This window comes from Silurus aristotelis, assembly GCF_946808225.1.
Source record: "Silurus aristotelis genome assembly, chromosome: 11".
NCBI lineage: Eukaryota > Metazoa > Chordata > Actinopteri > Siluriformes > Siluridae > Silurus > Silurus aristotelis.
In genome coordinates, this window is record NC_139584.1 from 12,414,121 (window position 1) to 12,437,776 (window position 23,656).

The following is a 23,656-nucleotide window of genomic DNA, read 5'->3' on the forward strand; positions in this document are numbered from 1 at the left end:
TCATTTGATGGAAAAATACGGGATGAACCAAGTATCAACTTGTCACACTTTCAAACTCTCTAGTTCTAGTTGCCAGTACATTTCAGATATCCAGTCTTCCTATTATTTATAAATGAAGTCCATATGCTTAAACTTCAGGATAAACCTATTTGCTGTAGAACTGTACTATTGCATGCTATTTCCTTTCCACCAACTGTGAATCTTTGTTTGAGCTTGTTAGATCTGCCACTAGAAGGAACGGAAGCATCATCAGTATTTGGGCTCTCGCACGCCCCCATGCAGCAGGGGTAATGACTGCCTCTCCTGCTTTATTTTTTTATGTTTTTATAAATGGTTTGGTTTTATTTGTTTGTTTTTTGTTTTATCAATAAGACGATGCAAATTCTGCGGAGGATGCATAGGCTGGTCCGCGTGGTCTGATCCAACAGACGAGCTTCTGCAGCTCAAATTGCTGAAGACATTAATGCTGTTTATGTTCGATGGGTCAGGACTGTTTTGGTAGCAAAAGGTGGACCAACACAATATTAGGCAGGTGGCATATTAGGCCTGATAGGTGGCATGTATGTATATATATATATATATATATATATATATATATATATATATATATATATATATATATATATATATATATATATATATATTCATATATTCATATATTCATATATATATATTGATCAGAGAGAAATAGATTCATAATTTCACATTTTATCACTGTCTTTACACCTCGGTCGACTTTTACTTATGCTCACTGTCATGGCGCATGGCGCAGTACTTTTAATTTGGAGACTCGCTCGAGATGAGTCGGAAGAAGGAAATAATGATCAGTGTGTACTAGTAGACCGCAGTCAGGCTGAGCTCGAGTAGAAGGTAAGTGATTAAAAGTTGTCCCGATGATAGACAGAGATGAGGATGAGGGTCTAAGAAACGCGGATCCGTTGCAGTTAGATGGAGCAGGCCGCAGTGCGGAGCGGCCGTGGTGCGCGTGCTCTGCTCTGCTGTGCTGGGAAGTGGAGAGGGTTTGCGCAAAGAGGCGTTAAGTTAGCAAGCTCAACTCAGCGCAGCATTTCTCTTTCGTTATTTTATTTTCGAAACTATTTAGCTGTATGATATCATATTCTCCACACTCTCACAGAGCGACACTTTCTCTTTTTCTGTTTCTTCACTACCAATGACATACTACAGCAAAGATTCTGGTTCGTTTACACAGGACGTCGCGTTTAGCTTCGCCACAATAACCGGCGTTTATTAGTACTTTTTTGTTTATTTGTTTAGTTAAAATTCACCTAGCTAGCTAATATAAAGCTCGCCGTGTTGTGGGTCGAGTTGCCAAACATTGTTGTTTAAAGCTTTTCATTTTCCCCGCAGTTTTATCATATTCTGTCGCCTCAGGAAGAATCCGCCAGGCTGTATCCTAAATACCATTGTGACTGACATGTAGTCCACTACCGCGTAATGCATTCCAAAGTGGTCTTTACACAAAGTTAGGGTGCCTGTGTAGGCAGCGAGGGTGTATTTGGGATGGTTAGGACCCGTCTCTGATAAGGCAAGCGATAATGGCTGTAAAGACAGAGCTGTTGATTACAGTGTCTGTGTTTAGCTCTTGTTGACAAACCTTGGCCGCCATATTAAGTTATATTGTTAAAGTATATAAGGAAACGTATTGTAAAAAATATATATATTATAGAGAAACCATATTCTGAGTGCTCTGTAGTGGTGTTAGTGGTGATCATATCTAGGCTTGGCACATGCTCCAAGTTTGTCATCTATATGTTTATATTTTTATATCTCATAACATGTACGGTTATAATGCATATACACCAGGAAGATTTGAAGTTACTATTCAGCTTGTCATGTTTTTCAATAGCAGGTCCTTAGGGGTGTTAATCCTCTACACCAGTCCTTCACATCTAATGGGCGCAAACCAAAAGTGTATTGCAGGACAGTTTTCAGTGGAATGCCGAATATATAGTCAGAGAAACAACAAAAGCACAGTTAAATGTTTTTCTAATGCTTTACATTTTAAAAGCCGTTTATATGCTTACGGGATTGAAAAGTGGGAAGGTAAAATTTCAGCATTTCCCAACCGTGGGAACGAATAAAGCTATATCCTATCTTTAAAATAACCCATTTTCAAGCACCAAGCATGCAGAAGCACAAGCATAACCCCGAATATGTAAAATAAGGATTTACGTACGTACATAGATGACAATAAAGAATGTGGTGTCAGTTGATGAGACGTTGAAAAGATAATGTCTGAATAGTTACCATATTAAATGAGGAGCCAAGAAACCCCAGTGTTTTAAAGGTCTATGAAAAGAACTGGGCTCTGAGCTCATACAGCTGTTTTTCCACTCTGAATATTGTTTGCTTTCCAGTGGAAAAGTGTTGTCACAGAATTCCCAGCCTTTTTGGTGAAAAAAAAAAACTCTCCTTATGTCGAGATATTTTATTATTATTATTATTTTGCTTTTGTGCTCGAGCACCTCAAGGCTTTAAACGTGTCCATATTCAGTATTTTTGAACAGTCTGATAGTAACCACGTTAAAAAAAAACAAACAGGAAACCTTTGTGGATGATGCCGTTTATTATGTTTTAATAATTATAAAAAAAAATTTATATGCCTTATGTTAAGTGTGCACGCGTGTGTACGCACGTGTTAGATTTAAATACCCGTTTGTTTGTTTGTTTTTTCTTCGAGTTTATACTGTGATTTGTATTAGAGACGGCTCAACTGTCAGATAGTTATAGTAAATGAATCAGCATCCTCCGATCAGTCAGAGTGAGATTTAACTCAAATTTCCACTGACGAAAAACTAGTTAGTGGATTACAGATGAGCGATTAAACTGGCACAGGACGTTAACCATGCTATACCAGAAAAGAGTTTTTACAGCCTGCATTTTACTGATATGGAAAGATTGTGGATTTATTAATCATAGTTGATATGAAAATTGTGTCTGGTCTACAGATATATTGCAACACTAATTGGCGAATCATCATGACAGTCCTATAGATCCCAACAATATTTCTTTCCTGTTGTATGTTTCATTTCATTTTTTTTTTTCCTCATATTTATTTATTTTTTGTACTGTTGTGCTGTTGTCCTGTTATGATTTAATGTGTAAAGACTCTTTGGCTAAGCCTGAATCTACTTGAATCTAGATGTATTATTTGTTTTGTCCCAAACATCCTACAGGGACTTTAAGCAGTTCCTCTACCCTCGCTTCATCACTCTTGGGATGTGTATCAGATAAGCAGGTGATTAATGATTTATGTATAGATTAGAAAAAAAGGACATGTTGGTGTTTAAAGCAGCCCAATAGCAATGAGACTGTGCTTATGATACACATTTGCTGGCGAGAGAGAGAGTCACCAACCTGCGTTTACAGTAACCCAAGCAACACTGGATCATGTAGCCAAATACAGCTGCGATCGCAGCAGTTATTTGAGAAGACATAGTGAACTATTTCAGCCTGCAGGAAACTGTAAGTTATCGTCATCAGAGCTGCAGGAGAAAATAAAGCATAACTGTTCATTTGCTTGTTTTTTTGTTTGTTTTTTGTTTGTTTTTTTTGAGGTCATGTGTAGTTATATACGCACAGTTCAGGAACAGTAAAGCCGTTTAAGCATTGTATTTCAACAGCAAGCATATAATACATTTGATCATATGCTCATTTTTTTTGTGTGTCGTGTTTCACATTTGTTTGTTTGTTAGTTGTCTAAACCATAAGTCATAATTGTGGTGAAAAGGCAGTAAATCAAGTAGTTTTGCTGAACTTCTAATCTTTTTTTGTTAGTTTAAGAGAATATAAAGGGACTTCCTAAAGTGCAAACTGCCCTCGTTTCCATGTGTACGCTCTCGCACAACACTCTCTGTCTGCCGTGACCTTTCAGGTAACCATGGCGATGACGGGTCAGACGTCCTGTTCCTCCATGAGCAACCACACCAAGGAGCGGGTCACGATGGCCAAAGTGACCCTGGAGAACTTCTACAGCAACCTAATCTCCCAACACGAGGAGAGGGAGATGAGGTGAGACGCTCCTGTATGGTCACAAGTGTGCTCGTGTAGCTCGTTTTCCATTAAACCAGTCCAGCGGGTTTGCGCGATTCGTAAAACCTCTGGAGCATCTCAGCAATGCAGAGGTTTTGTTCTACCAGGAGTGCGTTTGATGAAGGTGTGCCTGGAAAGCAGTGACTTCCATTCCCTCTTCCAGACTCCCTATGAAAGAGATTCTGACTCTATTATGAAAAATGCATAACATTCATTTTGCAGCAGTGTTTAGATTTGCTAAAAGTTTAATAGCAACAGACATGCTGCATAATTATACACCCACTAGAAAATAAAAAGTTAATGTTGAACATACAATTTTTTTAAATCAATTTGTTTGTTTAAGTTTGTTTGTTTTAAATGATCAGTTTTTCATCCTGTCATTAAATTGTTTAACCACGTGTTAAAGTGCTGCATTATAGTGCTTCGTGTGTGTTGTAGGCAGCAGAAGTTGGAGAAGGTGATGGATCAAGAGGGATTAGCTGATGAAGAGGTGTGGAGGCGTTATTAATATTTAGTCCATCTAAATTCACAGTATTGTTTTTGTTTGGCTAATTTTGTTTTATTTATTTATTTGTATATGTGTGTGTGTGTATGTATATATATATATATATATATATATATATATATATATATATATATATATATATATATAAATCAAGTAGTATATATATATATATATATATATATATATATATATATATATATATATATATATATATATATATATATATATATTTATTTATTATTTTTTTTTTTTTTAATGTAGCTCAGCACTAAGTTCTTTGACCTCTGTTTTTGTAGAAGCGTATTCGGCGATCTCAGCACGCCCGAAAGGAGACTGAATTTCTGCGGCTTAAACGAACTCGTCTTGGATTGGAAGACTTCGAGTCACTCAAAGTGATCGGTCGTGGTGCTTTCGGAGAGGTACGAGTTTTTTTTTGTTTGTTTGTTTTTTGGCCACGTATGGTTCGATGTTTACATTCCAATCCCTCAACAACTTCAGTCCCTCTGTTTTTTTTTATTGGCCTTAGATAGATTTCATCTTACAAACGTCTCTCATTTGTATAGGTACGTCTGGTGCAGAAGAAAGACACAGGCCACGTGTACGCCATGAAGATCTTGCGCAAAGCTGACATGCTTGAGAAGGAGCAGGTATGGTTTGCTTAAACAGAATATTGATCATTTTCATGGTCCAGATTGTAGGTTAGCTGTGTTGTGTAGTAGCAGTTTGTGGACAATTGACTTTGAATGGCACATTTAGTCCCATTTGCTTTTATAATAACCTTAATTTTTCTGGAATGATGTTCCACTAGATGTAGAAGTGTGGTTGTGGAGGTTTGTGTTCATTCAGTCACAAGGGTGTTAGTAAAGTCAGGTACTGATATATTGTGAGTAGGTCCGGGGTGCAGTCAGAGTTCCAGTTCATCCCAAAGGTGTTCACTAGGGTTGAGGTACGAACTCCGTAGCAGGCCACTCAAGATCTTCCAGTGCAACCACTATAAAACCATATCTTCATGGCGCTTGCTTTATGCAAAGGCGCACTGGCTTGCTGGAACAGGTCTGGGTCTCCTAGTTCAAGTGAAGAATGAATTCTACTGCAATGAAATTTAATTGTGTGCCTGCAACTTTGTGGTAACAGTTTGGGGGGAAAAACACGTATGGCCCTAAAAGTCCATATAATTGTAGTGAACTATTGTAAGTTCAGCAGCTTCATTGGTTCTCTCCCATGTGCTAGGTTGGTCATATACGGGCTGAAAGGGACATTCTGGTGGAGGCGGACAGTCTGTGGGTTGTAAAGATGTTTTACAGCTTTCAGGACAAGATGAACCTCTACCTCATAATGGAGTTTCTACCGGGAGGTGAGATCTGTTTATTAATCCTCATACAGGGTTTTAAAAAATTCAGTCAGTGTTTTAATTATTTTCGGTTTTTTATACTTGAAAGTAGTCAATGTGCGGCTCCTTCTGCTTCCTCAGCAAGGCAGTTGTCTTCTTGGTGGTGTGTTTGGGGTCGTTATTATGTTGGAAAACTGACGTTCAGCCCAGTTTCTGAAGGGCCCTCCTGTTCTGCTTCAGAATGTCAGTACATGTACCAGCAGCACTCATGCAGCCCCAGACCATTATGCTACCACCACCATGCTTTACTGTAGGCAAGACAATATTTTCTTGGTACTTCTCACCAGGGCGTCGCCACACATGCTGGACACCACCTGAGTCAAACAAGTTTATCTTAATCTCATCAGACCACAGGACATGGAACCAGTAATTCATGTTCTTGGACAGATTGTCTTCAGCAAACTGTTTGTTCTTGTGAGCCAACTTCAGAAAAGTCTTCTGAGACGACAGCGATACAAACAGACTTGTTGCAGTGTGCGGCGTATGGTCTGAGCACTGACGCGGACCGTCCGCTTCTGCAACCTCTAAAGCAATGCTGCAGCACTCATGTCTGTTTTTGAAGCAGCTTCTGCACCTGATGCACAGCACGAGGACTCAACTTCTTTAATCGACCCTTGCGAGGTCTGTTTTGAGTGGAAACCGTCTTGGAAAACCTCTGTATGACTCAGTTTCAGGGTGTTAATAATCTTGTAGCCGAGGTCATCTTTGTGGAGAGCAACCATTCTAATTCCCAAATCCTCAGAGAGTCTTTGCCATGAGGTGCCATGTTGAACATTCAGTGGTCAGGATGAGAGAATTGTACTCAAAACATCCAAATTGTATGGTCCTGTCAAGCAGACAAAAACATTGGCATTGCATGGCTACATGACATACATCTGTTATCACTTAGGGTGTACTCACTTTTGTTGCCAGCGATTTTGACAATAACTGCTGTATGTTGAGTTATTTTTAGAGGACAGTAAATCTGTACTGCTATACAAACTGCACACTGACTACTCTAAAATAAATCCTAAAATATATAACTATATAAATATTTCATTCACTTTCTATAGTATTGTCCCTGGAGAAGATATACTGAAATGTTTACGGGAATGTGAGGTGTACACTTTTGTGAGATACTGTGTGTGTGTATGTGTATTTTTGGCCCTGAAATTTAGCTTTGCCATAATGTTAATTGAATGATTTATTTCATTTTCATGTGATGGTCAAATTATTTTTACTGCACTTTTTTTTTTTTTTTTTAACTGCAACCTGCTATTTATGTCTCTGCAGGAGACATGATGACACTTCTGATGAAGAAAGACACTTTGACTGAGGAGGCGACACAATTTTACATTGCAGAGACGGTGCTTGCCATCGACTCTATCCACCAGCTGGGTTTCATCCACAGAGATATTAAACCTGACAATCTGCTGCTGGATTCAAAGGTTGACTTTGTGATCATTCAGAGAATTTAGCTGATGAATGATTTCTTTATATTAAACATTATAGTGTGTGTGTGTGTGTTTTGTAGGGCCATGTAAAGCTGTCTGATTTTGGATTGTGTACTGGGCTTAAGAAAGCCCACAGAACAGAATTCTACAGAAACCTCAACCATAGCCTGCCCAGCAATTTTAGTAAGTCGGCATGTTTTTCTGCATTCATGTCACCAATTATGGTATTACTTTCTACACTTCCCTCTGACGTTATTGAGTCATCAGTCTAATGCCTACGCTGTTTATCCCTGTAACTGTTTTGTTTTCAACATGAGTACAACACCTACTCTGGGATGAGTTTCCTTCAGGCAGTTTGTGTCTGCACTAAACATAATACTGTTTACACAAAGTCTGCCTTCGTTAGGCAGAGGTTAATAACTTGCAAATCATTGTTCAGGGAATTAATAATACATGTTAATTAAGTTAACAGTGTCCATGAATCATCCGTATATATTTAGCTTCCAAAACATTTCATGAAAGCAGATGAAATAATGATCATCTGTTAGTGGTGTTACATGTATAGGTAGGTGTGTGCCACTTTTTCTTTACATATGTACAGTATATACCGACGATATTCATATCCATAGGATTTTTTCCTTTAAAATCTACTAGATTTATTGAACTGATGCACTAAACATTAAATAAACGAAAGCTAATAAATACATTTGCACACTAAAATCACTTGCACTGTAAAATAATTATTATTAATAATAATTAAAATAACCTTTTTCTGTTTAAAAAGTAAAAAAATAACCTAAATAAATTTTCTCAGGGGTATCTTAAGATTTTGTTATTATTTTCTGCAGAATTCTCAGCTTTTTCTGCATAGTGGAATTGGTGCAGTGCAGAAGTAGAATATTATTTATATATAGCTTTTTTTCAGTTAAAATAGAAGCTGCTCCTCCCTCTGCTGCAGCCACCTGGTGTTTTAGTGTGCCAAAAGTCTCAGATCAGGGGACCCGCCCTTGCAGTTACTTTCACATCCTGCTGACGTTACCTCGGTGAACTCTGCTTTGGGAATTCCCAGGCGGATAGAGAGGAGAAAAAAAGTGTCTGCGATTGTGGTGTTTTTGGTAGAGGTTTGTTTATTATTAACATGATCCACATGGATTTGGATACAACAGTCTTTACCACATTCACCACTAACGCAATAATTGAGAATTAATATCAGCGTTTACATGATTCATTTGTAGTAGTAAAAAAATATAGAATAAAACAAAAGCTGTTTGTATGAATATAACAAAATTAAACATGCCTGTGCCCACGACTCACAATGGTGTGTGTCTGAAGCACAGAGCTTTTACCTTTCTGCCATTCACTTGTGCTGCCGGAGTCGGTGTGTTTTTGCATTCTAATATAAATAAGCTCTGGAGTTTTACACAGTTTGCTGTACGCCTGTATAAACCACATGTTTGGCGTATTAGCACCACTGTATTGTCTGGCAAATACAACACTTTCAGACCATCAGCAGCAGAACTTGTGTGGAAACAATAAGGGTTTCTGGGGAAGCTCCTGCATGTTGCTGAACATTGGTGCTAATCCCCTGGTCGTGTGTAAAAATGCCTGTTGTATTAGATTACTGGTTTGTTTTAGTATGTAGGCTGTTGGATATTTCCCGGGTTCGTTTCTGCAGTAGGATATCAGTTTAACTAATGGGTGTTCTCAGTTATGCTTTTAGGATGGATTCAAAAAGAAAAGTGTTTTCTTATTAGCAGCATTGACATCTTTGATGTCTCCTTCTTTCACACTTTCTGCCAGTATGTAATAAATTCACTACACTGTGGTTGGCCATGTGGCAGCAGCTGCCTAGCATGTCTTTGTTGACAGAAGGGTAGTTCCCAAATGTGTACTGTTCCTATCACAGTGTTTAGTTTCCACTGCAGTTCTGCCGGTTCAAATCCATGTTAAAAGCTGGGAGGTTCTCCAAGCCAGCCTTAATAATGCTGCCTTCAGTGCCTTGTTTTGCTAAGAAAGTTGACATAAGTGCGAACTCAGTTAAGGATTTCAGCTTTAAGAAGTAGAGCTTTATGCCTCATACACACAAGGACTGTCTGCAGTTGAATGCTGAAGTTTGTGTCCCTCGTGTTTTCGAGTAAAAAAAAAAAAGGAAAGATTTTGAAAATGGGATGTTTGTACGTACAAGTTTGTCTAGATTAGTAAAATAAAAACAAAGATGAAAGAAGGCTAGTTGGGTTTGATGTCGCCAGGTGTTTTAAAGTTCTCCGTAATATCATAACTACTATTAATGCATTAAAAACTATAATGAATAAAAGAAGTGACAAAGTATCTATGTGAAGTAACACAACCGAGCACAAATAATTTAAATTAAAAACAATTGAACACCATGAACTGCAAGTAACATAAATTTAGTCCACAGTGAATGTATCAAAACACGCTTTACAATTGTGAAACTATTTTCACTCACACCAACACACACACACACACACACACACACACACACACCATTCACAAACAGCTTGTCATATTACCGAGAAAATGGAAAGTCCTCTGTCCTAAAGGCTCTCCCATGTCAGAAAACATGCAGACCGTAACTGGGAGCTGACACTTGAGACTCCTCCTAAAAAAAAAACTCCCCATATTAATGGCCTTTTTTTTTTTTTTTACCCTGAATAATAACATTGTGTGTGTGGTGTTATTCTTAGATTATGTGGCACATATTCCAGTAAGATCTTGCGTGCATGAGGGATTAAAATATAAAATAATGATTTTATTCAAAGCATCAGATTGATTTTAATTACAGTCATGCTGTCAATTTACAGGTGCACTGTAAATATGAAATGTGTCTCAGTCTAATGAAGACAAGGACCTTCATAGTATTATGTCATTCTGTCTTAGTCTTAGATCTATTGCAACAGTGTATGAGAAATACACAATATACACTGACCACTTTAGGGGCACTGATCAGGCATAACATTATGACCACCTGCCTAATATTGTGTTAATCCCCTTTTGCTGCTAAAACAGTCCTGACCTGTCGAGCATTAACAGCATTAACCTCTTCAGCAATTTGAGCTACAGGAGCTCGTCTGTTGGGCCACATGGTCCAGCCTTCACTCCCCACGTGCATCAGTGAGCCTTGGCCGCCCACGACCCGGTTCACCACTGTTCCTACCTTGGACCACTTTTGCTAGATACTGATCACTGCAGACCGGGAACAGCCCACAAGAGCTGCAGTTTTGGAGATGCTCTGACCCAGTCGTTTAGCTATCACAACTTGTTCCTTGTCAAACTCGCTCAAATCTTTATGCTTGCCCGTTTTTTCTGATTCTAACACATCAACTTTGTTATGTGTTAGAATCAGTTATTCATTTCATTTTATTAGTGTTATTCATTTCACTGGTCATAATGTTATGCCTGGTCTGTGTATATGTATGAACTCGTATACAAAATACAGAGTTCTTAGTTAATAAATGGGAAGATAATACCAGTAGCAGTAGACTGTGTGGAACACCATAAGTTGTACTTGCTTCATCAGATGCTTTCTTTGCCTGCATGACTGATAAAGAACTTCTGCTTTGTAATATCCTGTTTCTTTACACCGTGATGAAATTTGTTCTCCTTCTCACACCGCTCCCTTAAAAACAAAAGCCAGTATTTGTTTTATTATACTGCTCCTGCTAGAATTAACCTTTGTGGGGCATTTTTTCCCATTGCTTCACAGCATTCCAAAACATGAACTCAAAACGAAAAGCAGAGACGTGGAAGAGAAACCGGAGACAGCTGGTGAGTAAACAGATGTAAACATGCAGACCAGTGACGTGCTAAGCAGCATGAGTGTGGTATATTAATCCAGCTCTGCTTTTAAGAGCTTCTTCTGTTACATGGACTGGAGTAGATGAATAATGGGCTTTGAGTGTTTGTAGACACAGTCGCATTGTGTTTTAGAAGCTGAGGTGGGGCTGTCTGTTTTTGGAGTCATAGTAAAAGGGTGGATTTGTGTTACTTCAGGCCTTCTCCACTGTTGGAACCCCTGACTACATCGCTCCTGAAGTGTTTCTGCAGAACGGATACAATAAACTCTGCGATTGGTGGAGCTTGGGGGTCATCATGTATGAGATGCTTATAGGTGAGAGGAAATTTATGTACTCATTGTAGTTTTTTATTTATTTATTTATTTTGAATCACTGAGGTTGTTCCATGTGCTGACAAAAGATGGGTCTTTCACTGATGTGATGTGTGTGTGCAGGTTACCCACCCTTCTGCTCAGAGACTCCTCAGGAGACGTACAGGAAGGTGATGAATTGGCGGGAAACGCTGACATTCCCCCCAGAAGTTCCAATTTCAGAGAAGGCGAAAGATCTTATTCTCAGGTAAAATTTGATTTGAGTGTTTTTCTAGTGTTTGTAAGCATGGATCAGCAATGACATTTATATATATATATATATATATATATATATATATATATATATATATATATATATATATATATATATATATATATATATATATATATAATATAAAATATCTCAATAGCTTTGATCATTTATTTTTTTTTAATAGCTCGTCAATATGTTGTAATATTTTAAACAGCATTGATAATTTGGAACCAGGAAAAATTAACAGGTCTAAGGAATGATTTTTAATAAGGGCTAAATTGTGATTGACTGGGTCAGAGCATCTTCCAAACAACTTGTAATATGGTGTTTTACCAGTATGCATTGGTTAGATATTACTATAGATTGATATCTGGCTGAATGGGGGCAGTATCGTGGGTGCCCAAGGCTCACTAATACAAGTGGAATCCAAAATGTATTTGTGTAGTTCAGTACCACAGAAAAGGTACAGTGACAGATTCTGGCTATGATTGAAAGGTGGCTTCATTTAGCAGCATAATGCTTCCTGCCAAGCTGCAGGAAAACTTTTAGGAATGCACAAACAAAGGTCAAGGTGTTGATCCGGCCTCCAAATTCCCCAAATGTTAACGTGATTGAGTATTTGTGGTATGTTCTGGACAAACAAGTCCGAATTCAGGTACCAAAGGATCCGCTGCTAAAATCTTGGTTCACGGTAGCGCAGCACATTTTCAGAGTTCTTGTGGATTCCATGCCTTGATGGCTCAGAGCTGTTTTAGCAGCACAAGGAGGGAAAATATTAGGCAGGTGGTTTTAATGCTACGGCTGAACAGTGTATATGAATTGCTTGTGAGAGTCCTGCATGGTTTTCGGAGCTGGAAATTGGTAGTGTTTCTAATCATGAGTGCTCAAGGTGATTTAACAGCAGCTCTGACAGATGTGCCAGCTGTAATTCAAGTCACAGGGTTTTATCAATGTGGTCCGACTAATGTGTTATTTCTTTAGTAACAGCTCCTCCACACAAAATCGTCTGTTGGATGAACTTGATTTAGGGCTAATAAACTGATTCAGGTGTAAGGATAGCTGTGCTAACAAAAAGTAACTTTTTTTTAAGAGTCTCTGATCAGCACTTAATGCAACTATAAAGCGATCAAACTGTATGAGGTTTTTTAATTAATTATTATGGGAATTGCTGGCAAGTTGCAGTGGTATAAGAAGAATTGGTTATAATATATATTAATCGTGTATGCTTTTGGCTCGAAAAGAAAATGTTTATATTATTAATAAATTAATTATGCTGTGTTCCAGGTTCTGCTGTGAGGGTGAAAACAGGATTGGCGCTACTGGGGTTGAAGAGATCAAATCCAATCCTTTTTTTGAAGGGGTGGACTATGACCATATCAGGTAGAACCAGAAGGGTTTTTTTTTTTTCCCACCTTCCCCACAACTTTCAATTCTAACCTGATAAAGACAAGGAAGGCAATGAAGTGTGGAAGTGTGTAGTAATATTGCACTTTAATTCTGATCATTATTAACAGTAACTGTAAAAGCTTTAAAGTTTACATTTTGTTGCTGTTTAATTTTTTAGGCAAAATATTGTGTTATTGCTCAATTACCTTTTTATTTCAGTGATTACTCCTACTAGAATGTCAGATTAAACAGCAAAATGTGTCTAATATTTAATCAATATCTGACAAAATAGTACCAAATGTTCTGAGGTTTTTTTTATTTTTATTTTTTTATTATTATTTATTAAGTTACACTCTGCTTACAGCATGCTGGCTTACTAGTTCTACATTCCTGTTAAAGATATTTCTGAACTAGGAAGTGGAATTTTATATGGCCAATACATTCCAGTGAGATTATATTAAATATAAGCACTTTTGTAACATTACTCGTCCAATCACATTGATGGATTGTATATACACAGACCAGGCAAAACATTGACATTATGACAATATGATAAGTGATGTAAATAACACCTGATTATTTGATAATCATGGCACCTGTTAGTTATAGGGATCTATTAGGTAGCAAGTGAACATTTTGTTCTCAAAGTTGATGTGCTAGCAGCAGGAAAAATGGACAAGCATAAGGACAAATTGTGATGTCTAGATGACTGGCTCAGAGCATCTCCAAAACTGCAGCTCTCATGGGCTGTTCCTAATCTGCAGTGGTCAAGTTCTATCTAAAGTGGTCCAAGGAAGGAACAGTGGTGAACCGGTGTCAGGGCCGTGGGCGGCCGAGGCTCATTGACGCGTGTGGGGAGCGAAGGCTTGTCCGTGTGGTCCGATCCAACAGACGAGCTCCTGTAACTCAAATTGCTGAAGAAGTTAATGCTTTTAATGCTCAATGGATCAGAACTGATTTAACACATTATTAGGCAGGTGGTCATAACGTTATGCCTGGTCTGTGTGCATGGATAGCAGTGCAATAGAGTAGGGATGACCACAACATGGTATCGCACTGTAAGATATTGGAAGGGATAAGAATTGTATTTTGTTTTGAATTATAGCTTATTAGCTGCTTATAACTGAATCATTCTCATGCATACAGTCAAGCTGTTAGTTTAGATGCTCTAAACGCTCATATCATTATTTGGACAGGGAGAGACCTGCTGCCATTCCAATCGAGATTAAAAGCATCGACGACACCTCAAACTTTGACGAGTTTCCAGATTCGGACATCCTCAAACCAACAAGTATGTTTAGGGAATGTCTTTAGTTCTGAATCTTTATTTGTATGTACCACCATCATATTAACTAACATTCTTCTCTCTTGTCTTTCTTAGCAACTGTAGTGTCCAACCACAGCGAAGCTGATTTAAAGAGCAAAGACTGGGTCTTCATTAACTACACGTACAAGCGCTTTGAAGGCCTGACCGCCCGGGGGGCCATTCCCTCCTATATGAAATCAGGGAAGAGATAAACAGAGAACCCCTGAAAGAGCGTGTTTGTCCTTTAAGGAGTCCTTTGCCATTGCTTTTCATCACTGAAGATCCATTGAAATCTCCAAACTTGTCTGTTTCCTGTCGTGTGCCATGCTATGATGCATCACGGTAGTGAATTCCTCCTCTTCCAGCACTTGTACTACATAATTTTTTTCTTTTCTTTTTTTTTAAACCGTATTTTCTATAATAGAAGCCGTTAATGCTGTTACTTGTTTAATAAATGTTTTAATTGGGGTTTTCAAATTTTTTTCCCCTTCATGTTAAAGAATTTTTTCAACTTCTGACTTGGTTAATGATTCATTCTAAAAGCTAGAATATGGCCTGTCCACTTTTGAGTAGGCCTTGCTTTTATTTAGTCAATTTTCCATTAAAATGAAGAAGAAAAAAAAAGAATAATTCACTCGGTATCAAGATAAACGTCAATCTGCTGTAGAAATCCTGAAAATCGATATATACGTATATATGTATGTGTGTGTATGTATGTGTGTGTGTATATATATATATATATATATATATATATATATATATATGTATATGTATGCACATTTTAAGTATACAAAACAAGAAATGGGCTCTCTGTCTTTGCAATGTAATAATAATAATAATAATAATAATAATAATAATAATAATAATGTTTCACAGTGCTTGCCATCACATACATCACCTTTCTGGCAATGGCAAAATGCAAAGGACTTCTCTTTATTTATGCAAACCGTTTTCAGTGCTTGAAAGCCTAATATAATGTTTGTGAACCTGCTTACAGGGGCAAACATTGCCTTAAAATTGGATACTAGACGAATGTTCCAGTTATTACTCGATGCACCAGCAAAATGTCCTTTTTCTTGACCTGCACACTGAAGTTTTTTTTTTCTCCTTCTGTTTACTTTCTTTACAGTATACCAGCCAATGATAATGACCAAGCAACATTTGATAGACCAGCGATTCCTTATAATTCTTTTAACTACAGATGTAGCTTTACCTTTTTTTTTTTCCTTTTTTTTTTTTATGTGCATCTTCACACTAAATTTAAAACCTCTGTGTCCTTTAAAGGGCTCGCTGTTCAGTTTGGGAACATAAGCATGAGTCGGGTGGGTTTTGTGCTGAATTTGCTTCGTTGATTATATATTCAGCAGTCTTCCATGTTGATATTGGGCAAAACAAACAAAAAAAAAAGCATGTTTAATAGCAAAGCAATATTTTACCAAAGACTTTGATACTTTTAGCAGCTGATGCACCCTTGTTATGCCTTTGAGAAGCTTGATTTGTACTCGAAATTTGAGCATGTCTAGTACAGTAGGGAAGAAACAAATTACTTGTTAAAAAAGGGGACAGTAGCTGTCTATTGTCATCATTCCAGTAGGGCTCGGATTAGCTGCACTATTGCTCAGATTACTCGTGCATCGTGTGCCTTGTTTAAATCATGCTTGGGTAGGTTTAAGGAGTTTCTTTCATCAGCATCATGTTAAAGAAACAAAAAAAAAATGATATGCTGTGCCTGAGAAACTGAGCTTTTTTGTTGCCTAATTATGCCTGGTGTTGTTGGTTGGGTTGACTAATTAAACTTAGATTTAGCTTTGTTTCTTCAACTTGGTAATCAGATTCTGTTTGAGCTAATTGTGCTTTTAGTCGGAACGCTAAGCACTGAATTGTATCTATCGATTTTTGTATTCAAAAGCATTTTGAATGCAAAATGCTGTCAGTTAAGTCAGCAGCGATCCACATGGCCTCACAGATCCAAAAATGCTGTAGATTTATGATGAAGAAAAAGCATGGGGGTTGTGGGATTTCTTTTTTTTTTTCTTCAAAATGCTGTAGTTTTTATATTTCGAGAGCTATTCAAGGGATCATTGCGTTTTGTAGATTAGAGCATTATTTCGTTCTGCGTTATTCGGCTCGCATGGGTTTGCATGAGCACTGCTCGGATTACCGGTGATATCAGAAAAGCACGGAGGACGTGTTTCGTTTCTTTTACATTTGATCCTTCATCAATTGTGTGTTTTGGCCCTCGGTTCATGCACTACACAGTTTATTGCTTGGGAACGAAGTGTTCCTTTTTTCATTGAGTTGGTCAGTGAGAACGTTTTTGCTGAAATCATACACACGTCTTTACCATTTGACTGCTGGAGCTCTAAAGAAAACAAAAAAAGTGCTGAAGTGAATCGTTCTGAAAGCGGAAATCGGTCTGATGTGCGTCATTAAAAGAAAGATCGATAAGGGGCCTCATTTATTAAGTTGGATACGAACATGTTTATCTGTGAATTCTTCATGCAATCCAGGTAGTTCGGGGAAACGTTTCTATCCTGCACCAGCTCCTAATATAATCCTGAACTCATGGACTTGGGAAGTGTTTAAGCAAACAGTCATTTGAAGTCAAATATGAATTTGGGTTATACACATGACAAGCCAAACCAAATCCATATTTTTTATACAAAAAACACTAGCTATACAATAATTTCCAAAGTAATGGCGCCCTATAAAAGGAGGTAGGGTCGCCCTGTGCTTATGGTTAGCTGTGCAGTGGCTAAGATACGTCATACGCAGGAGGACTATCACTAAATGAGAATTAGCCATTCCATGACTGCCCTTGGCATTTACCAACACGTGGGCGTAATTGCAAAGAAAACAGCAGTATCGAAACTGATTTATCATTTACACACGATTTCTTGTAAAATGAGGCCCCGGGGGTTTAGATCTCGACTCGAATTGCACTTTTGTAGAGAAGAAAACATGAAGCCTTGAATCTTGGGAAGTTTAGTCGTGGGTCTTAAGATGTACATTTGAATAACTTTCATGGTATGTATAGTACATGTAGAAGGCTGTTGGATGTTCTAGAAACACACTGGTCGATTATATTTACCTTTTCACCCAACCATTACAGTAGCATAGTCTTCCAGACTGATTTCAGAATATTTATCGATTTGCATCGTCAACGATTTACAGCTTATTTATTCAAACCAGGCATGTGTTTGAGAGCATCCCTGATTTTGAGGAGTAGTTGGAACAAGAATGAGGTTTGCTGTTCTTTTAAAGTATAAAATCTAATATAAAAACTGCTCTTGGGTTCTTTAATGTTGCGTTTTACTGTGAGACGATGAAGTTGGGCTTCTCTCTGCCTTAATGCTAAGTTTGTAGATTGTAGCTTCACTTCATAGAGCACCTTTTACCGGTTTGTTATTGAAAATGTTTGTGGTGAGCACACAATTTTAATGTCATTCAATAAAGCACCAGTTTATTTACCCTGTGGTGTGTATGCAGTTTTTGTTTTTCTCTTATTTGTTCAGTGTGTTTGCATACTGAAGCAGTTAATGTTGCATGCTGCTGTTACAGTGCTACTCTGCAGCCAACATTATTTATTGATTTCTCAGACGGCGCTGTACAGCGTCTCGGATTCCTGTATCGAGTCGTCTTTATTGGGATTAGGAGCAAATGCATATAAACGACACCGTGTCAAGCAATTTAACAGAACTAAATTCCACACACTTTGATTACATGGGAATGTAAAAGAAATTGGGGAAGAAAACGATACTTCACTTCGTGTGCATTGGAGAAAACAGTGACTCATCTGGTGTTTCTTTAACACTCATAGGAAAATTGGGTTCTCCTTGTTGACCTTTTCCAGTAAGAAAAAGCAAACAGACCAAGGAAGACAATCAAAGCTACAGTGATTGATATGGACAGACTGTAAAGCACCACATTTCCCACAGTGCTGCTTGGATACAGTTTCCCAGTGACAATGGTCACATTCATCTTGCTGGTTTTCTCCCACTCTCTCAAACCCTTAGCGAAGTTCAAGCTCAAAACATTCACAGATAAAACCTTCAGTCCTTTGTACATTCTCTTCACCTTGTGGTAAGAAGTGTCCAGGACATCACATCGATACGTCCCGGCATCATCCTCTCTCACCGGATTCAGGATGACCCTGTCCAGGTCTGGGACCTCACGCTGGATGAAGAATCGGTTATCGGTGGTGATGATCCCTCGTGCAAAGTGCCAGGACACCACAAAGGCAAAGCGGCCCATCGCTTCCATGACTTCCTCGAGACAGTCCAACTCCAGATACTGTCCTGTACTGACTGTTTGAGTCTGTAACCCACACTGCCAATTGTCCAGACACAGGACTTGACGAACTCGGCATTCTGGGGAGTTTGCTCTGTTATCGGTCGCCAAAGGGCAGAGCCTCTGGGTGCGTATACCCAGCCCGCAGGTGGTGCTACAGCTTGAACTGTAGGCGATCGCCCATGTGTTGTTGGAGGCCAGATCTTCTAGATCGACACCTTTGGAAGCCTCACACTGACTGCAGGAATGCAGCAAAATCAAAAGGAGAGCAAAGAATGACATTCGGGCTCTAATGGATGAAGTTAAATGTTACCTGTGTAGACAAAAGTAAAATAAATAAAAATGTTCACTTTAATTGCTAATAAATGTACTTTTACTTGCATCTTCTGCTTCTGTATTTAAATATATAAGTTGTAGTGTATAAGAATTAACTATCTTTGTACCTTTGTCTGTAAAGGTTGTAGAAAAATATTTAATCTTAACATATTGTATGAATTGACTCTGACCACAGAAAAGGTTACGGAAAAAACAGCCTGACAGAAAAATAGTCCATGAGGTTTTTTAACTATATCTGCACATACCAAACTATTTTACACTTCTCCCACAACCGATATTTTTCAACCCAATTAAAATGTATTAATGACTAGCATGTCATACATATGAACCATTTATAGCTCAATGTTTATATTGAAAAAAACAGATTTTTTTTTCTGCATTTAATAAAAAAAAAAATTGCAGCTTGTGATTCAAACCAGAAGACATTGTCCTGAAGACTATGTCCACTGTTAATAGTATTTTAGAAATACAACTCAACTAAAATTAATTGAATTGATACCTGGGACCCTTCTCATAAATGTCAAACAAACATCTCCTTACTGAAAACGCCACTTTATTAACCAGTATGTGTTTTCATACATGTATTTGTTGAGTTGTTACTAAAGAAATTGTATCGTTACAACAATCGGAATTTATTTATTTATTTAATATATTTTTGCTTACTTGTCCTACTAGTTCCCAGACTTCAAGGTTCTTAGTTTGTTCGACAACCATTTAGAATGTTGCCCCCCATGCATCGGAAAATCTGGGTTGGTGGTATATTTACTCACAAATGTATTTTCTGAAACATCTCGATTACTAAAAGAAACTGCAAAACATCTATGATTCATTGAACCACTGGAAAAACTAAAGTGTAAAAACCAATGTATCAGTTTCCTAAATTTAGAGTGGAACTTGTCATTAAAGTAAAATCTAAATTTTGTATTCAGTGTTGACAAAAAGAAAAAGAAATTAATGGATAATGAAAGGCCTTCGTTCAAATATGAAGAGTAGATGGGTCATGCCCATAGGCACTTATCCAGAGTGAATGAGGAAGTCCTCATAAAAATCGCTCAAAAAAAGCAGTCATTGAAGGTTTTAAAATGTCACACCTAAACCACACTAAAAGTTAAATGAGAAGATTACAATAGAAAACCCACAAAGGTCAGAGTATTCAAACAGGTATGCATGGTACACTGACAATTCCACTATCATGGTAACTGACAACCAGTGCACTAAAATTCATTGGGTAACCAAAGATACACACACACACACACACACACACACACACATATATATATACACAGTATATATCTGAGGTATTGAAAATATACACCTTGACATTCAGTGTCAAAAGAAAAAAAAAAAGCATTTCTCCCTAAATATATTTATTTATTTATTAAACATTCATTCTTTCTAGCAGGACATTTCAACTAAGCATATTTAAATCTGGAAATACATTAAATATAACTAATCATTAAATCCTGCCCCATTTATTTACATAAAACACACACACACACACATCAAGTCAAATATTTTTCATTAAATTAATTTAGTATTTGTTTTCATGTATAAAAAACAATATTTTACAGCACCTACCTTTTTGGCTGCTCAAATATTTATTTTCAGTTTTAAAGAGAATTTAAAAAATCACAGCAACCCCCCCTCAGTCTCTTAGTGACGTCATGCAGTAGGTCAGTTATGAATCTGGTCACTAGATGGAGCCCCCTTTGCGCACATGTTTTACTTTGCGTTGCTCAGCACTGAAGGTTTCCTCCACCAGGCTTTCTGGTTCTATACCAAACCTCTGCCCTTTATTTACTTTTTCAACAAACAAATAAAAAGTATTATAGTATATGTGTTTGTGTTATAAAGTTCACTCCTTAACTCCAGACAGGTGACTCTGTTTTCAGAGCACACTTTTCAACAGCTAAGTAAGATAAGCCTGAACATCAGGACTGACTCTAAATGGACCCACTTCCTCTGCCATTTTCATGTTTCTTGGGTTTGTGGTTATATGATATGCCCTTTGTACTAACTGATTCTAGATTCTGTGCTTTGTAGTGTGGGTAAACAGGATGCACACAGGCTTCTACTGCTAGCTTTTCTTCAGGTGTTTGCTATCATTCAGGATGTCCTCATGTTCTTCAGATGCACAGTGCCTCCATAACTATAACTGAAACCTGCCTCTGCAAACACCTACTAAATCTGTACGAATATTAAAATACTTTGAGGGTGCGGAGGAAGTACTGTTCGTCTGTTCTGTTAGTTAGAAAGTTGTTGCATTAAGTGACACTGTAGCACACTGGCTACTGTTGTTGCTTGTTGTTTATCTCTAGGGTCCTTGAGCTTGGGCTACTGTCTCTAGAGTTTTTGCATGTTCTCCCTGTATCTTTGTGGGTTTCCTCTGGGTTCTCTGGTTTCCTCCCACATCGCAGTAGTTGGAATGCCTGTGCTAAATTTCCCCTTCGTCCACGGTGAATTCCCATCTCACTACCCATGGTTTTTAGGGTAAACATTGTCTTCACCTCAACCCTGAAGAACGACTGACTGAATGAAAGAATAAATGTTTCTGCATTACCATGCGGCATAGTTCGAGATGAACGGCTTTCTCGAACGTTGAGCTGCTCTTACTGGGAACCCATTTGCCCACTTCACTCTTTTGGCACTTTCATTTTCATCCTTCTTTTAAAGCTCTCAACACGACAATAACAAGAAAACTATAACACGTTGGCCTCGTAGCATGTTGGCCTCTGAACTTCAGGCGAAGGCACATCCTATGTCTTATTCTATGTGTTCTACTTTAACACACTGTCAGCTATGTCACATTGAATCCAAGGGCTTTTCAGCTGTAAACCTAGGGCTAGAAATGGTTCCTCTGAGCTAGCTCAAGATTTCATCAGCTGATATATAATATTTCCCCAAACAGAAACTAAGACGAACTCCAAAAGGTGTCACATCTTCTCTAGAAGAGCATATTGGTGAGGGCCAGTACCCAAATTTACAGTCTTGTAGAGACTGTGAAGTAAGCGTAGCCTGATTTCAGTGTGTGTGTGTGTGTAAAAGAGAGAGAGAGAGAGCGAGAGAGAGCAGACGGTCTGGTCTCCTCAGAGACTGCTTTACTCCTCAGTGTAACTACAACAGCGTGTCACTTTTCCGCCAGCGTGTTCAGCAGCGCTTCAGTTCCTCACTCACTCCTGTTTCTTCTTCCAGGAGACTCTTTTTAAGAATAGCGGCTTCATTTTTTTTCGGGGTGAAAAAATATGTTTTAGGGAACTTTTATTACAGTTTACCCCACCGATCAGGCGAGTGCTGAGGTTTTCGTCGGGATTGCGGTGCCGGTGGCGATGAACGCGATGCGCAGTGGAATGGACTAAGAAACAGCAAACACTCCACCGCGACACGTCCACGCCGCTTGGGGGAATTTTTATTTATTTATTTATTGAGGACAAGAGGTGTAAGGCAAGTGTGGCTGGAAGCGTTGGTTAGTTTTTTTATTTCCTTTGGTGAGGTTTTTCTCGGGTTGGGAGGGAAAACCATGGAGGGAGAGAGAGCTCGGGAGAACGCCGAGCAGCCGTGTAAGGACTCGGAGCGCCAGCTTCGCCTGCGGCTTTGCGTGCTCAACGAGCTGCTGAACACCGAGCGAGACTACGTGCGCACTCTCGCCTTCTTGCAGTCGGTGAGTTGATCCTGTCCCTGGCTGCTGGTCCAAAAAAAAAAAAAAGAAAATACGAGGAAAGTCCTGCAACACTGCAGCTGGAGCGCTTTCTTCTCAATACCTGTTGTATTGTAGCTCGGTCATTATTATATGATTGAGCACGCGCGCTTTGATTGACAGCTCCTGGCTCTTCTGCTACAGTTATACACACAGTACATTTCTTTCATTCCTGCGTTGTTTTAGTTTTAAAAACTAATAATATCACACAATTTTTTTTACCAAAAACTGATGTGTTGTCGCACTGTGCAATCTGTGTTACCGGATATGCAACACTTCAGCTAAATAATTCACATGCTCTAGTTCCCCATTTACCCAGTTTTTCATCTATATTCATTTGACAGCTTTAAATACACCATTATAAACACCATTTTCAAGGTTGTGCTGTCTATTTTTTTTACCAACATCCGCTATATCTAAGCTTGTACATGTTTTGTAAACAATCCAAAAACAGTGTTTGATCTTTCAGTAGCTGTTTAATCCGGGTCAGGATTCAAAACCAGTCCCAGGAAGAGAAGTTGGGAATAAATAGGACACGAATTTTCCACACCTTGTTTTTAACTCACGCTTTGCATCAGAAGATAAGAGCGAGCATTGGTACCTCAGTGACACCCTTCTGTCCCAGAATATCATCTGCATACCTTTTATTTAGTTTTATTAACACTGACAGGTTTTTCTTGTCCATGGTAGAACAATTGGAATGAATGCCCCAGCTTTTCAGAAGGTGTTCATTATTATATGTATTTTGGTCACTGTAGTATACACAACATATTGCTGGTTATCTTCTATCGCAATACTGTGCTTACTGATGCCACTTGCCACAGAAAGTCACAGATTGTGAATGATCACTAGACTGAAGATGTCACTCCACAGATGAGTATTTC

The 23,656-nt window shown here is 38.3% G+C and overlaps 3 protein-coding genes across 5 annotated transcripts in view; 2 read left to right on the top strand and 1 right to left on the bottom strand.

The window, feature by feature from the left end:
• The first annotated feature begins 708 nt into the window (after window positions 1-708).
• Window positions 709-17,922, top strand: stk38a (serine/threonine kinase 38a). 3 transcript variants are annotated; one of them, XM_083553878.1, is made up of 15 exons: window positions 1,019-2,884; window positions 3,198-3,259; window positions 3,896-4,032; window positions 4,492-4,543; window positions 4,855-4,977; window positions 5,122-5,205; window positions 5,789-5,912; window positions 7,221-7,375; window positions 7,462-7,564; window positions 11,106-11,167; window positions 11,393-11,510; window positions 11,631-11,754; window positions 13,045-13,140; window positions 14,343-14,437; window positions 14,528-17,922. In XM_083553878.1, exons 3-15 carry the CDS (start codon window positions 3,902-3,904, stop codon window positions 14,662-14,664), a joined length of 1,404 nt encoding a protein of 467 aa, XP_083410004.1. In that variant the 5' UTR covers window positions 1,019-2,884; window positions 3,198-3,259; window positions 3,896-3,901; the 3' UTR covers window positions 14,665-17,922. The 3 variants fall into 3 exon arrangements, with proteins under 3 accessions (XP_083410003.1, XP_083410004.1, XP_083410002.1); XM_083553877.1 differs by lacking the exons at window positions 1,019-2,884; window positions 3,198-3,259 and adding an exon at window positions 709-870; XM_083553876.1 differs by lacking the exon at window positions 1,019-2,884 and having other exon boundaries at window positions 3,190-3,259.
• tmem81 (transmembrane protein 81) lies at window positions 15,385-21,986 on the bottom strand. The gene is made up of 2 exons (XM_083553886.1): window positions 20,657-21,986; window positions 15,385-19,055 (listed from the first exon to the last, which is right to left on the bottom strand). The coding sequence occupies exon 2, from the start codon at window positions 19,022-19,024 to the stop codon at window positions 18,260-18,262; it is 765 nt and encodes a 254-aa protein (XP_083410012.1). The 5' UTR covers window positions 19,025-19,055; window positions 20,657-21,986; the 3' UTR covers window positions 15,385-18,259.
• Window positions 21,987-22,126: 140 nt separating this feature from the next.
• prex1 (phosphatidylinositol-3,4,5-trisphosphate-dependent Rac exchange factor 1) overlaps window positions 22,127-23,656 on the top strand; it is an 84,459-nt gene continuing 82,929 nt past the window's right edge. Inside the window, exon 1 of the mRNA XM_083553860.1 lies at window positions 22,127-22,736. Within this exon, the coding sequence (XP_083409986.1) occupies window positions 22,596-22,736 (141 nt within the window). The 5' untranslated portion in view covers window positions 22,127-22,595. The remainder of the gene's footprint in view (window positions 22,737-23,656) is intronic.